Here is a 16,926-nt window from a genome sequence, read left to right as displayed (position 1 = left end):
ATCAGCTCAATGCTGACATTTTCTTTTTGTGTTTTTAGTGCTGATTTCAATCATCCACTCTGGACAAACTGAAGGTGAATGAATTTCATCACATATTCACATACGAGTGATTCTACACCATTACAAACTAACTGTAAAAAAAGTTATGTTATGTAAGAGTTATGATTTTAAATTATTATAAATACACCTTAAGTTATTTTGTGTTGTGACTAGAGGAAGAAATTTCAGTGAACCAATAGCAGTGACAATACACAGCAAATATATTTCATCACATAATGCACTGCTCTGAGAAATTAGTGAAAATGTTTCATAAGACACTAATAAGTGACTGTAACAGCTATAAAGAACAAGACTTCAGTCTAACCCGATATAACGTGTGTTTTGCAATAAACTGTTTATACAGTAAAAACAGCTCATTTTATTATTCACATTATTTTTTTATTGTGAATTGTTGTCATTGTACAGAAAGACCAAAACCCTCAGCGATCATTAAACCTGCTCAACATGTGTCCAGAGGAGAGAAAGTCACTCTCAGATGTGACATATATTCTGATGGAGTCATTAGCTGGAGCTACTACTGGCATAAAGAAGGTTTAAGCAGTGTTTTGAGTTATGGACAGGAACACACATTCAGTTCTGTTACTGAGTCTGACGCAGGTAAATACTCCTGTGATGGATTTAATGGATCACGCATGTCTGACCGCAGTGATGCAGTTACACTGACAGTATCAGGTGAGTTTGAGCATCTCTTCATAAACACACAAACACACATTTATTAATGAGTGATTTCTCAATTTCAGCTCCCAGAACAGCTTTCTTTAGTGTTTCTTAAGAGGTTTAAAAAGTGTTCAGGTTTTTGGGGGCTGAGCACCAAACTTGTGTTGCCCTTTTTATAACTGAACCTTTGGCTAAAAATAGGATTTTTATCCTGATCTCAAAATGAAGATGAAGTGTTAATAATCAGACATTGTAAAATATATTGTCGTCTGTTTTTCTTTTTCTTTATTTCTTTCTTTTTTTTTTTTTAAACACAACTCGCTCATATGATTGTCAAACAAGGTTTCATTTTTTATTTTTTATTTTTTTTTATTACCAGATAACATCCTAAGAAAACAGTTGTGATGTATCTCTGCAACACTTCTCTGTTTAAATAAGCTTTGTAGGGATGGTCTTGTGTTTGGTAACAGCTCCACATTCTGGTCAGAAATAAGACTTAATAATAAAAAGTAAGAATAATGGAATTTTTCCATTATTGACCACGTTGCCATTTTAAATTGTATTGTAAACTGCTGTTCCTACACAAAACTTTGGTGACTGATGTGTCTCTTTGGCTGCTGCTATAGATGTAGGTGTTGTGGCACAGTATTTCAAGCTCTGGGCTGTTAATCTAAAGGCTGGGGGGTTTGAACCTCATCTACGGTGGTTTTTGCACCTTTGTTGTCCTTTAACTCTGTTTTAAACTTTGTTTAATTATATACATCATAACATATACTGTAGCCAGATGCGGACAATAGTGAACTTTACTTTGCTGTAAAAGTACTTTTCAAGTGTCTGTACTTTATCAGTGTTTTTCTTTAGAAATCATTTACGTCACAACATTCCAGTTAGCATAATATTGTACTTCTTACTTTGCCATCGCCGACGACACATGAAATGGAGCAAAAAGCGTGTTTTTGCCCTTCATCACCACCGCCCTGCAAATGTACAGGAACTGGAGGACCTGCTGTTGAAAATATGCTACCAGATACTTCAGGTTACCTCAGGTAAACTGCGGTATCTGCACATTTTGATGAAGTTCTTAACGTAGGTTCAGGAGGATCCTAATCATTCATTCAGGTCAATCATGGCTATGCAGCAGTCATTGCATACGGCCCCGCCCTGTTCTGTGAAACATATCCCACCCTGATTTTATCACCGATGAGGAATTTCTCTGTTCCACGGAACTCGTCTTCTGTCACTGAGCCAACTCTGGTTCCTGTACCATGCACTCCAGCTCATCCGCTTCCATCTGGATCATCTCCTATCCCTGATATATAACAAAATAGACTGTTAACGGATTGTATCACACACTGTAAAACCCAACAAGTTAGGGTAACTCAAACCAATTCCCCTTGGCTTAAACCATGTAAATTTTAAAACTTACAGTCACGTAATTAAGTGATTAATTAAGTGCTGATTGAGGATTAGTGATGGACACCTGCTGTTAACAAACAGAATCACTGAAGAAAAGAGAAAAACAAGAATTATTTCAACTGACTTCAGCCATAGCCTTCGATGAAATCAACTGAAATAAAATAAAATCCATGGCTCCCAGCATGCATTGCTGCATGATTTTTTTTAATTTAATTTTTTTAATTTGAGGTTCACAAGCTGATTCATGATGTCTGTGTGAGTCTAGTTGCACTGTAAAACCCAACAGTTAAGGTAACGCAATCTGTTTGAGTAAAACTGATTGCCTTAAAAACCTGAAAAGTTAGGTTAACTCAAACTGTTTGAGGAAACTATTGTCTTTAAAATATTTAAGTTTTTAAAACTAACAATTATGAGTGCACTGAACTTATTTCAGTTGAGGTCACTAAAATAAGATATACATTGCAGTTAAGTAATTAAGTGATTAATTAAGTGCTGACTGAGCATTAGTGATGAACACTTGCTGTTAACAAACACAATCACTGACAGAAAGAGAAACACAAGAACAACTGACTTTAGACACATGCTTAGATGAAATCAACTGAAATAAAATACTTTAAATCTCAAGATCTGATTAAACAACCCCACAAACAGCATCACCAGCTCCACTTATTAATAACCAGAATGACATCTACAGAAGATCTTATTGAGAATGAACTAAGGTTTAGATGTTGATTTAATGTTTCAATTGAAGTAACCATGTTAGAGATCAGTGTCTGCTTTAGTTGGGCTCTTGACCCTTGACTTCTGTGTTAGTAGTTTTTTCTTTTTCTTTTTCTTCTTCTTCTCTGGATGTTGTAACTATATGTTTTTCAAACATACTTGTTATAATTCAAAAGCCCAGAGAAAATGATCAGTAGTTGGTTGTTATATATTTATAGTGACAATCATCTGTAAGTGAACTGATCTCATTGAGAGTGAACATAGACTCATTGTGCATCTAATCTCTGATTAAGTGAGTGTTGTATTGATTATAGTAAAAGCAATTCTAAGAGCCACTGGTTCTGTGACAGACCGTTAATAGAAAGGACTTTCCAGTTTGTCCAGAAAAAGTTTTTCTCTAGTAGCACACTGTAAAACCCGACAAGTTAGGGTAACTCAAACCGTTTTGAGTAAATGGATTGCCTTAAAACATTTAAGTTAACAATTATGAGTGATCTGGACATATTTCAGTTGAGTTCAGTTAAGTGATTAATTAAGTGCTGATTGATAGTGATGGTGAAATGAAGCTTCATGAAGCATTGAGCTTGGTTCACAAAAGGGTTAATTTCTGGAGGCTTTATGTGCTCACAATACCACCTGGTGGCCAAAGAGTGTAAAACAAGCAGATATATTACAGACAGAGGTGTAAAGTCCAGGGGTCAGAAAGTAAAAGTCCTGCCATGTGTTTATTCCACCCATGAACTCAGCAGCTGATTTCACCAGAGGAGGAACAAAGTCATTCCCTTCAAGTCACAAACGAGTCTCGAGTCAAATCCCAAGTCCTCAAAGAGTTAAAGTTAATGAGATAATTAAGAGACTAATTAAATGATGATTGTGCATTAGTGATGAACACCTTCTGTTATTGAGAATTACAGAGGATCAGATGTTGATGTTTTATTGGTTAAAATGATGCCACCATCAGTTGTAGTTCTTGTATTTCTGCTCGTCTCGTCTCTTTTTTCTGTTCTTCTTTCTCTTTCTTTCAACGGTTCAGTTTGTTAACAGCAGGTGTTCTTCATTATTGTTCAATCATCAGTCAATTACTAAACTAATTATCTCATTAACTTTAACACTGCTTCAGTAATACTTTTTTAACACTCTGAGTGTGGATTATATATACACTGGGACTGTTTATTTAACACTGGAGGTTTTACTGTGAAGTGATTCTATATTTTGGTACATGTAAATATTGTCACATTCTTTACTTGCATAATAAAAAAAAAAGGGTAATGGAGCTGTTGTTTAAATTGTCATACAGGCCTGGATCTACAGTGGTGCTAGCTCAAACGAAAACAAAAGCATATTGGTGAAAGAGATTTGGCAAACGATCCAGTGCATATTAGTTTTCGCGCTCTGGAGAGCGTCTAAGGTTTCTATTTTCAACGCGTTGCATTGAGCAATGTAGCCAATTGAGGATGTCATTTCAATTCTACTTGTTGAGTATGAATTATCATATGCAGTAAAACACAACGATATCCAAGCACTGTAAAAGGTTTTGCCACCAAACTCAACTGACTGCTTCTCTCCTGTATGATTTCACAGGAGTCTCTTCAGACCTTAGAACCGTACATGAATTATGAGTTTTTAGAACTTCTGGCCTCCAAACGGAACTCATTTACACAAACTGAACATAGAAATAAAAACAGTATAAATACACATAACATATAACAGTTTACTTCGTGCAAACAGTAAGTGCAACCATAATCAAAGTCTCAATATTCAAAGTGCAAATAGATTTATTTTTTTTTTTTTTTTTTCTTCAAGCATGGTACAGAGCAAAGAGATGATTGCAACCACACAGCCTAGCCAAAGATAGATTTGATATTGTATGCAATGTTTCCTCATTTTTTTTATTTTTTTTTGCTGAGCAAAACTTTTCTCTATTGGGCGCAATGGGCGGACATTTCGGTCACCTGAGCAAAAACATTCTTTATACCCTGTACTGCACACACACAAAAAAGTGTGTAACTTTTTTAACTTTAATGTGCTATTTATATTTGATTTGACCCTTGATATAACTAAATGATGTACATTTTAGGTTAGAAAACTTTTTTTTTTTTTTTACAGTATAATACACATAAGAAGTTTCTTATGCTCATCAAGGCTGTATCTATCTGATAAAACAATCCAAAATATTATTTCACAAAATAATATTGTGAAATATTATTACAATTTAAAATAAAAGTTTTCTATTTTAATATACTTTAAAATATAATGTATTCCTGTGAAGCTGTCATGAATCCGGCCTATGAACTTCCATTCACTCACCACCAGAGGTCACTTGCTCACCACATTACTGTTACACTTCACCAGACTACTATTCCCATCATCCATTGCACTGACGACACACACAGCTGATTGCACTAATCACACGCTCACACCTGAGAACTGTCACACACACTACATAAAGCATGGACTTTCTCAGTCACACTTCTGAGTATTGATCTGTGTATAGCACTCCTCAAGTGCTAGCTGCCTTACCATTCTGTGTTTCTGTTCAGTTCCAGCATTGTCCTGCGTTTATCACTCCCCTAGTGTTAGCTGAGATATGGACCCTATTTCTTGTTTTCTAGTCTGTGTTCCCTGTATTTACCCCGTCTCACTGTTTGGACTCTGTTTATGGCCTGCCTGGATTATTTCTGTGTACCTGGACTTTCTCTCTGCCTGGATTATTGCTCACGTTTCGGATTACCTCTCTTGTCTAGCTCTCTATATATCTGTTTGCCAGTTGTTCGACCCTGCTTGTATTTTGACCTTGTTTCTAAATAAAGCTTGCACTTGGATCCGCACGTCTCATGTCTCATCAGCCCTGTTACAGAATACTCAGCGGATCTTCCAGAGTCTCTTCACGTCACCACTGACCATCCAGAACCACGTCACGTTACAGTTGATCAGCCTGTTATGCCCTGTCTGTTGCACCCAGATCATCAAGGTCAGTTTTCCAGTATCCCAGTCTGGAATGTCTAGTGTGAGGGAAGTACCGCTGGTGTCTGCACGTGCAGCTGGCATCCCCAAATCAACTCACTCCAACCCTTCTGTCCCTGAACTAATTCCCCTGTCCGAAGTGCTTCCCATGATGGGAATCGCTTTATGTTGCGTTTGGGCTGCGTACACCACCGCAGAACTGCCTGAGGTGGCAGCACCTGCTGCAGCTTCTCCAGAGGTGGCGGCACATGCTGCAGAACCTCCAGAAGCGGCAGGGCTCGCCTCAGCCCCTTGTATGGTGGTGGCGCCCAGCAATGTTCTCTTAGCCTGTCGAGTTGCGGTAGAAGAGACTGTTACCGTTGTAGATTTTCCAGAGGTGGCGGCGACTGCTGCAGAACCTCTGGAGGTGTCAGTGGTATCCACTTACCAACTCTCGTCTTGCTCTGTCACAGCCATGGAGGCAGTCAACTAATCCTTGTCCTGTCCGGTCACAGCTAAGGAGGCCGCCTGTGAACTCTCGTCCTGTCTTGTCACGACTATGGAGGCCGTCTGCGAATCCTCCTCTTGCCCTGTCACGGCTATGGAGGCCATCTGTGAACTCTTTGACTGTCCTGTCGCAGCCAGAAGGGCTGTCCCTGAACTCTCGTCCTGTGCTGAATCCGCCAGGGTGGCTGATTTTGAACTGTCCATCCGTTTAGTCTCAGCCAGTGTACCTGGTTTTGATCTGTCAGCCTGTCTAACATTGAACTGTCTGTTTTGATCCAGGAAACTATACATGCACCTCATGTCTGTCCCGTTAACCCTGTCACTGCCATAAAGACCATTAATGAACAGTCTGTCTACTTAGCCTCGATCACTGAATCGATCAATCGCCTACTTATACTATGCCCTAAAAGAATGTACTCCTTTTGTGAAAAAAAAGTACATACTTTTGAGTATGTAGCGGAATAGTAGGCAAGCTTTGGGACATACTACTTCGTCATAGCTGCTTCTATAAAGGATGCTCTGTTGCTTAGTTACGTGCATCCTGTAACTGTTTAAACTCCCCTGTCAATCATCTTATCACAGTTAACATCATCCACATTTCATTTAATTTGATTTCCTACGGTATTGGAGAGAAATAAAGCAGCACATTGTGGGTCTTTCATGCAGAGAACTCTGCTCATGTGTTTGCATAATGATGCATTTCAAAGTTAATGACCAAACGTATCATTATAAAAGTTCACAGTGTTACTGCAGATTAAATATAACGTGGACAAAATTGAATACATATTTTTTCATCAGGTTAAACACTGATTATTTATCACTCAAATCCCTTTCTCTACCTGTCCGTCGGTCACGCATATCCGCCATGTGTGTAGGTTTTTTTTAACACTTTTTATCAATAGGCCTTTATTACAGTCTGCGTGTCGTCACATCCAGCTCCGATTAGTAGCGTAAAGGAATTTCCGCCTGCTTTATAGTCAATGGACAGACGACAGTTTTGTGAAGAAAATTTAACTAATTTAGTTTAGTTGAACATTGACGCAATAAACGTCAATGTTAAAACAGCGTGATATACCGAATCCATACCATGTATCATGTCATCCTTCATTTTAATGTGTAACATTAGCCTTTCTGAGCGACGCAACTTTCGGCGTCAGATTAATAAAGAGCATGCAGCTCAAGTTACTGCCAGAGGAATACTCGGACTGATTTAATTTAATTTTTAATATTATTTTGTTTATTTTTTAATTATACACTGAACAAAATTATAAACGCAACACTTTTGTTTTTGCCCCCATTTTTCATGAGCTAAACTCAAAGATCTAGGACTTTTTCTATCTACACAAAAAGCCCATTTCTCTCAAATATTGTTCACAAATCTGTCTAAATCTGTGTTAGTGAGCACTTCTCCTTTGCCGAGATACTCCATCCACCTCACAGGTGTGGCATATCAAGATGCTGATTAGACAGCATGATTATTGCACATGTGTGCCTTAGGCTGGCCACAATAAAAGGCCACTATAAAATGTGTAGTTTTACTGTATTGGGGGGGTCAGGGGGGTCCGAAAAAAATCTGGTGTGACCACTATTTGCCTCACACAGTGCAACATACCTCCTTCGCATAGAGTTGATCAGGTTGTTGATTGTGGCCTGTGGAATGGGTCCACTCCTCTTCAATGGCTGTGCGAAGTTGCTGGATATTGGCAGGAACTGGAACACGCTGTCGTATACGCCGATCCAGAGCATCCCAAACATGCTCAATGGGTGACATGTCCGGTGAGTATGCTGGAACAATTCAGCTTCCAGGAATTGGAACATGGGGCCGTGCATTATCATGTTGAAACATGAGGTGATAGTCGTGGATGAATGGCACAACAATGGGCCTCAGGATCTCGTCACGGTATCTCTGTGCATTCAAAATGCCATCAATAAAATGCACCTGTGTTCGTTGTTCATAACATATGCCTGCCCATACAATAACCCCACCGCCACCATGGGCCACTCGATCCACAACGTTGACATCAGCAAAGCGCTCACCCACACGACGCCATACATGCTGTCTGCCATCTGCCCTGTACAGTGAAAACCGGGATTAATCCGTGAAGAGAACACCTCTGCAAAGTGCCAGACGCCATCGAATGTGAGCATTTTCTCACTCAAGTCGGTTACGACGACGAACTGCAGTCAGGTCGAGACCCCGATGGGGACGACGAGCATGCAGATGAGCTTCCCTGAGACGGTTTCTGACAGTTTGTGCAGAAATTCTTTGGTTATGCAAACCGATTGTTGCAGCAGCTGTCCGGGTGACTGGTCTCAGACGATCTTGGAGGTGAAGATGCTGGATGTGGAGGTCCTGGGCTGGTGTGGCTACACGTGGTCTGCAGTTGTGAGGCCGGTTGGATGTACTGCCAAATTCTCTGAAACGCCTTTGGAGATGGCTTATGGTAGCGAAATGAACATTCAATTCACATGCAACAGCTCTGGTGGACATTCCTGCAGTCAGCATGCCAATTGCACGCTCCCTCAAAACCTGTGATATCTGTGGCATTTTGCTGTGTGATAAAACTGCACATTTTAGAGTGGCCTTTTATTGTGGCCAGCCTAAGGCACACCTGTGCAATAATCATGCTGTCTAATCAGCATTTTGATATGCCACACCTGTGAGGTGAAGGGATTATCTCGGCAAAGAAGTGCTCACTAACACAGATTTAGACAGATTTGTGAACAATATTTGAGAGAAATAGGCCTTTTGTGTACATAAAAAAAGTCTTAGATCTTTGAGTTCAGCTCATGAAAAATGGGGGCAAAAAAAAAAAAGTTGCATTCATAATTTTGTTCAGTGTATGAAACCTGTAAACCGCATTCACTGGTTCTAACTCCATAGCAGCACTAGCTCTATAGCGGTTTTCCCGAGCATTGCAATTCTTTAGCTTTTACTAGAATTTAATCAAATGGCTTTCCCAACTCATTTTTGCATGTGCACGGCACAATATTTATATTGCACAGCCACGCACGTGCGCAGCTTAGAGGGAACATTGATTGTATGTAGACTAATTTGCGCGGATCAGGTAGCCACTCTCAAAATGTGGGGAATTGAAATTGTTTTTCAATGCACACTCACATGTTCACCCATTCTACAAGGTGAGACATTTTTCAGACGATTAGGCTCTGTTGCGCAAAGAATCCTCCTTCATGGTCTTGTCAGTCATCTCACCTCACTCTCGTCACATGCCCAGTGAACTCTAATTCCTTCTGCACTGTGCATGACTCTGTAGCTCTTGCTGGATGAGCAGAGCTTTCAGATGCTTTCAGTTTAGAATTGAAGTGACCGTTATCCAACTGAATTAAATGTTTTGTTATTTCTGTAAAAAAGCAAAATGAAAACTGTAGTGGTGGCATCTTCTATTCTAATTTCACCCTCAGACCTTTTCATGATGATATTGTGAGACAGCTTTTTACCTCGACGAGAAATATAGATAATATTTGAATGTCTCGAGATCACATCACAGCCTTAGAAGTCGTATTCAGTAACAAAATTAGATTTTAAAAGTAGCAAAGTAGATTACTTTGATTAATTTTTACTTAAATACAAGTGAAATTATAGACTTAAAAATATACTCATGAAAGTACAAGTACCCGAAAAACTACTTAATTACAGTAACTTGAGTAATTGTAATTAATTTCCTCCATCACTGACCCCCTCCTCACTCCACCAGCGCAGGTCTTGCAGCCGTGACCCTCACCTGTGTTCTCACAGACCAATTTGGCTCATCAAACCCATATCTGCCAAGCATCCACATCTGCCTTCGCTCACACTGTTTTTCCTCCTGTCCAGCCCCACCTTTTACCCACTTCATATTTGCTCAGCCTCACGGATACCTCACTGAGATCTTCTGCTTGAACACTCATAATCCCACTAACTTTATATCGACAGGTGTTTCTAAACCAGCTCTGACTGTTGAGTCTCAGAGTTCAGTGTTCACTGGAGACTCAGTTACTCTGAGATGTGAGGGGATTCAGTCACAGAATGGATGGGAGTTTCTCTGGAGAAAAGACTCAAACCCTGAATCTACTGGAGCTGCAACTAAAACAATCAATTCTGTGACAGTCTCTGATGGAGGAGAGTACAGCTGCAGAGCACGAAAAAGAGAATATTACACAGATTACAGTAAACCAGTAGCAGTAACAATATATGGTAAGTATTTTTACATAATGCAGATATAATTTAATGAGTCACTCAGTAAGTGCAATAACAGCTAGAGAACAACATTTCAGTGTATTCTGATTTAGCATGTGTTTTATGTGTTTATACAAAAAAAAAAAAAAAATGCATTATTTTCATTGTGAATTGCTGTCATTGTACAGAAAAACCAAAACCCAAAGTGACCATTAAACCTGCTCTACATGTGTTCAGAAGAGAGACAGTCACTCTCAGATGTGACATATATGATGAAGGAGTCACTAGCTGGAGCTACTACTGGTATAAAGATAATTCAAGAAGTGTTTTCAGTGATGGACAGAAACACACATTCAGTTCTGTTACTGAGTCTGACGCAGGTGAATACTCCTGTAAAGGATCAGAGACAGAAGGATCACGCTGGTCACAAACGAGTGATAAAGTTAAACTGACAGTATCAGGTGAGTTTGATTATCACTTCATAAACACACACAAACACACATATAACATGTTATTAATAAGTGATTTCTCTATTTCAGATCCCAGAGCAGTTTTAAGTGTTTCTCCTCAGAAGTGGTTGACTGAAGGAGATCCAGTGACTCTGATCTGTGAGGTTCACAGCTTCTCTACAGGCTGGACATTCAGCTGGTTCACTTTAACTGACTCAGCAGGTAAGTTATAATGTGCTTCACCTGAATTATCTGATTTTTATTCACATCCAGAATACCATATTGAACACATTGTCTGGTTTTACAGAGAACAGGCATCAGTATAATCTGCTCTCAGACAGCAGCAGAGGAGCAGGAGGAAACTACACTGTCAGTTCTGCTGTAAATCACACAGGAGTTTATGTGTGCAGAGCAGAGAGAGAGAAATCAGTCTATAAAACACAGCACAGCAACACACAGCAGCTGTGGGTCACTGGTGAGTTCAAACAGAACTTAAACTACTGGTTCATATTAAATACAGAGAGTTTCCAAGCTCAAATCTGAAACTCAGCAGCTGTAATTGTGGTCTCAGGTGTTTCTCCTCCAGTCTCTCTGATCGTCAGTCCCAGCAGAACTCAACACTTCACATCTGTCTCTCTCTCTCTGAGCTGTGAGGACCAGAGCAACTCTACTGGATGGAGAGTGAGAAGATACACAGACAGTGGACGGCTGGAAGATTGTTCTTCATTACGTCGAGGATCACGAACAGGATCTACATGTACAATCAGCTTCACCTATGCATCAGACACTGGAGTGTACTGGTGTCAGTCTGAATCTGGAGAGAAACATCATCCTGTTAATATCACTGTACACTGTGAGTCTGTGTTTCTGTGTTTATTCGCTGGCATTTACAACCAATGCATGAAGCAGGTTGATTAAACAAGTGCATTAAGCATCAGTGGACAAACACATGCAACGTTATCATATTGTTTATATAATTCTGCAGTCAGTGCATGTTTGCTCTGTTTCTGTAGCTGGTGTGATTCTGGAGAGTCCTGTTCATCCTGTGACTGAAGGAGATCATCTGACTCTACGCTGTTTATATCGACACACAACCGCTCCAAACCTCAGAGCTGATTTCTATAAAGATGGATCACTCATCCAGAATCAAACTACAGAGATGAACATCACTACTGTCTCAAAGTCACATGAGGGTTTCTACTCCTGCAAACACCCAGAGAGAGGAGCGTCACCCAAGAGCTGGATCTCAGTCAGACGAGTCTCAAATGAACACTGCTGTATGTGTGAGCTGATTTATTTCTTCATATGCCCTCATTCATATGTAGTGCACGATAAAGTGCTTGTGTGTCTCTTTTTCAGTGTTTGATTCAGAATCTCAGATGTGTGTCCTCAACATACTCAGTTCTGTTCTGGCAGCTTGTCCATATCTGCTAGTGACAGTCGTGCTGATTTTCAGATGCTGCAGAATGAGAGGTAAAACATGATTGATTTATTATTTAAAGTAATTTCTTTGCTCACTGGGCTTATTGTGAAAATCGCTATACAACCCAGATAGCAACATAATGTCGGCCCATATCCGGCCCACATCTGGCACATGTGGAATGATGATCTGGCCCACATGTAGCGTGGAATGATGGCACTTGGGCATCAAACAAACTCCTGTTTGCCAGATCTGGGCAAAAAGCAGGCCATAGCAATGCCACATGTCAGCCAAGAGCAAAGAAATAAACCCCACTGGACCTTATCTGAGCCACAAAATCTGTGTATATTAAATATGGAGTCATCTCAGCCTTATTAATCCCATTTACAGAATCACTAAAGGAAAGAAGAGAACAGAAAAAAGAGACGACCAGAAACACAACAACAACTGACTTAAGCCACAGCCTTAGATGAAATCAACTGAAGATAAAAGACATTAAATCTCTGAAGATCTCAGCAGAGGAGGATTAAACAACTCCACAAACAGCATTATCATCTTCACTTATTACTAACCAGACTGACTTTATATCTGTTAGAGGTCTACAGAAGTTCTTATTGAGAATTAACAGGGTTTAAATTAGTGATGGGCAGGTGAAGCCTCATGAAGCTTTAAACTTTTCAGCCAAGTGGTTCACAAAAGGGTTAATTTCTGGAGGCTTCATTTGCTCATAATACCACCTGGTGGGCAAAGAGTGTAAAACAAGCAGATATATTACAGACAGAGGTGTAAAGTCCAGGGGTCAGAAAGTAAAAGTCCTGCCATGTGTTTATTCCACCCATGAACTCAGCAGCTGATTTCACCAGAGGAGGAACCAGGGGCGGTTCTAAGGGGGGGCCAGTGTCCCCCTGTCAACAAGCTTGGCCCCCCTTTGCCCCCCCCCCAAATTTGGAATCATATCACAGCAAGCAATTTGGGGTGAAACGCCAGTTTGTAAACTATATATAAAAAAGAAATTGCTGCTAAATTCAAATCTGCGTTCGCTGGCTCTGAGCCATCTGTGATGGTTATATTTTATTTTATTTTTCCTCAGTAGGTACATAAGCCTATATCCGTTATACAGTGGTATAACCCTTCACTCGTGCCCCCTCAAAAATAATGAGTACATGATGCCCCTGACACTACAATACAAAATTATTTGTCAAATAAATGAAACATTAATTTGAGTTGAAATTGTTATAGATTACTTCTAGAGATTGCAGTGATACATGACATGGTGAAAAATGACTGAATGAATATTACTAGTAGGTTAATATGAATTTTAAAATTGTGCCCCCTAAAATCTCAAGTGGCCCCTGTCTGCCCCCCTCCCCCCCCCCAGTTACGGTGGTCTAGAACTGCCCCTGGGAGGAACCAAGTCGTTCCTTTCAAGTATCAAACGAGTCTCGAGTCAAATCTCAAGTCCTCAAAGAGCTAACCTTTTAACTGTTGCCGTCCCCTCTGTGGGACGCCTATATGTTTACTTCACTATTTTACAATTAAATCCTAATCTAATCATGACAAACTATATATCGTTGGAAAGGTCTAAGACTCCTAAATAGGTATTTTACCACTTTTTTTGTTAAAATATTATGTAGGAAAAGTAATAGATTAATTTATGACAAGAGTGGACCTGAAAAATCTACATCATAACAGGGAGTTCTGACCTTTGTCACAGAAAGTCTTCTTAGTTGCCTTTTTCCCTATCACGCTTTAGAAATCATAAGAAATTATATATCAGTTCTCAAAATTTCATACTTTGAAACCCATTTTAAAATCAGACATTGCATTACCATGGAAATGGTACATCAAAATCATGTTACAAAATGTTGTCATTCATGAATTATAAAAATTTAAGTTTGGAAAATACAATGTCTATATTCAAAACTGTGAGTGACAGTTAAGGGGTTAAACTTAATGAGATAATTAAGTGACTAATTAAATGATGATGTGCATTAGAACACCTGCTGTTACTGAGGATTACAGAGGATCAGATGTTTTATTGGTTAAAATGATGCCACCATCATGGAGATCAGTGTTTGCTTTAGTTGACCGGAAAGCCCGGAGTTCCTCTGTTGCTGGAGTGAGCTGAAGTACTGTGGGACCCATCGCGTCTAGAAGACATCAGTCCTGCTCCGTAGGGTGTGTGAGGGAGAGACAGTGTGAATGTGGGCCCACTTAAATGACATTTGTTATTAAATGTACTGATTTTTTTTTATTTGGTTTTGATCCTGATTGTAATCTTGAATTCAGTTGTAAATTTATATTAGGGAATTTGTTTAAATCCACAGGGAGTTTAACCCTTGAGGGTACAAAAGTTTGTTTTATTTCCAAGTGTTATTCCTTTAAAAGGAATTCAGTTGACTTTGTACTTCATTGCAAACTTGAAAAAGGTGGTACTTTTACAATTTTGTTTACTTTTCTTTGCTTTAATTAATTCATTTGCTTGAGCAGATACATAAAAAACACACATAAAACAAGCTTTTGAATTTTCTGTCTTTATTGCTGCGGGAGGGAAACCAGTTAAGTGATTTATTGTAGTTAAACATATTGTAGTAAATTTATCACAGATACTAATACTTGCCCAGACCCCAGCTTTAACGTAGCTGTGATTGTTACTGGGTTACACATGTTTTTGGAGTGACAACTATATGTAATTGCAGGAATAATTCACTTTACTGTGTGTGTGTGTGTGTGTGTGTGTGTGTGTGTGTGTAATACAGGAGTCACTCCTGATTCCTGATGACTAACCTTTTGACGTGTTATAGTTGTTAAAGTCAACATCAGCCAGCTTTGCCAACACACTTGACTTCCATTGATTCCATTCCCATTTGATTTGATTAATCTGGAATTGATTGTAAAATGTAAGTTACACTTTGGAATAGCTAAGAAAGGGTAAATTTTGATTTCATATGTTTAACCAGTTTGCTTTTTGCTATTTTTGACCAATAATGTATTATTGATAATATGGACAAAACCCCACTGCGCTCTCTTTATAACACATTATAACCACATCAACACACACTTTCATTTGTAAGCATGTATATTCTTTATTTTATTGTAAGCCTCCTGCTGCAATATGTCATGATTTTATATTTTATGTTTCCTTTTTAAATAAACTATTTCTGCAGCTGATGCTTGGTTATAAAAATAAAATAAAAAATGTCTCACATTGTCAATAGAAGTAGAAGAGCCAGGATCAAGAACCATTTACTTTAATGAATAAGATTTAATCTCAAAATGTCTATTTTTGTATTATTCACAGCATAATAATACTACTGTAATCTATGAGGCGCCACATAGGATTTAAATCAAACTTCGCTTATCAATACATACATAAAACACATGCATATAAATTACTCACATATACATGTATACTATTGGATGTTTAAAATATATATATGAAATACACGTGCACACTAATATGAAATCCATACCAATACATATTATGTTAGTAATGAATGCATATACACTTGTGAATAACTTGCGTATACATATAAACTTGACGCATGCATACACCTATAAACACTCGCACATACATATAAACTCGATCCATGCATATACACCCACAACAACACACGCACATACATATAAACTCGCTGCATGCACACACACCTATACATACTCGCATATACATATAAACTTGATCCATGCATATACACCTATAAACACTCGCACATACATATAAACTCGATGCGCGCGCACACACCCATAAAACACTCGCGCAAACATACAAAATAAAATTCACAAACGTATACAGTTCCGATAAGAAAGACGCATGCTTTAGTTGTGTATATACGTATATGCAAGTGATTTTATATGTATGCGTGAACTTTTCAGTGCAAACGGAAGGCATTTCAGTGGCGATGCCGAGGCATTTCAAAATGCTTAGCATGGCTTAATGCATGTTTTTAAAAGACCAAACTCAATAAACACATTATTAATAAAGCATACGATGTATAGACAAGCAGATGAGTCCAGAATAAGAACGTAACGCGTTTAATTACGCGTAAAGCCTTTTCCTCCCATAATATGCTTAACCTGGCTTAATGCCTTAAGACAGTGTTTTTAAAATGCCAAACTCTATGTATAGTATAGTATGATTTATTAATAATGGGTGTATTGAGTTTGGCGGTTTTGGAAAAAAATTATAATATCATGAAAAAATATTTAATGACATGAAAAAAATATTTAAAAACGTATATTGTAGCAGTAAATTTAAACTGGAGAAAGTTTTGAAGCCTATTGTGCTTGATGGTTAAGGAACCGTCTGACAATTCCACCGACTGGGTTAAAACGTCCGATGTATTTTTAATTAAACTTACTTTTAAAATAACACATTGTCAAACTGTAAAGCTTGTATTACTTATATAGTGATTTACAGTGCGTTTTTTGCCAATACATCCCTTCATAGATGTACAGTACACAATTATTTAAATAATAAATGTAAGTCCAATTTTTCATGTAAAATTATTGTGTACTGTACGTACAGTAAGGGAAATATTGGAAGTATTGTCTAAGGTGAGATATTGGCAAAATAT

At 38.6% G+C, this 16,926-nt stretch overlaps 1 protein-coding gene across 1 annotated transcript in view; it reads left to right on the top strand.

Moving 5' to 3' along the window:
• LOC131520834 (Fc receptor-like protein 5) overlaps nt 1-12,862 on the top strand; it is a 37,750-nt gene extending 24,888 nt beyond the window's left edge. Inside the window, exons 2-11 of the mRNA XM_058745342.1 lie at nt 39-74; nt 466-732; nt 10,238-10,498; nt 10,669-10,941; nt 11,020-11,151; nt 11,237-11,404; nt 11,501-11,782; nt 11,943-12,206; nt 12,289-12,402; nt 12,740-12,862. Coding sequence (XP_058601325.1) covers nt 693-732; nt 10,238-10,498; nt 10,669-10,941; nt 11,020-11,151; nt 11,237-11,404; nt 11,501-11,782; nt 11,943-12,206; nt 12,289-12,402; nt 12,740-12,822 — 1,617 coding nt within the window. The 5' untranslated portion in view covers nt 39-74; nt 466-692 and the 3' untranslated portion in view covers nt 12,823-12,862. The remainder of the gene's footprint in view (nt 1-38; nt 75-465; nt 733-10,237; nt 10,499-10,668; nt 10,942-11,019; nt 11,152-11,236; nt 11,405-11,500; nt 11,783-11,942; nt 12,207-12,288; nt 12,403-12,739) is intronic.
• The last annotated feature ends 4,064 nt before the right edge of the window (nt 12,863-16,926 follow it).

This window comes from Onychostoma macrolepis, chromosome 15 (assembly GCF_012432095.1).
Source record: "Onychostoma macrolepis isolate SWU-2019 chromosome 15, ASM1243209v1, whole genome shotgun sequence".
Lineage (NCBI taxonomy): Eukaryota > Metazoa > Chordata > Actinopteri > Cypriniformes > Cyprinidae > Onychostoma > Onychostoma macrolepis.
The sequence above is the reverse complement of the archived record's forward strand: the minus strand, read 5'-3'. Positions and strand labels throughout refer to the sequence as shown.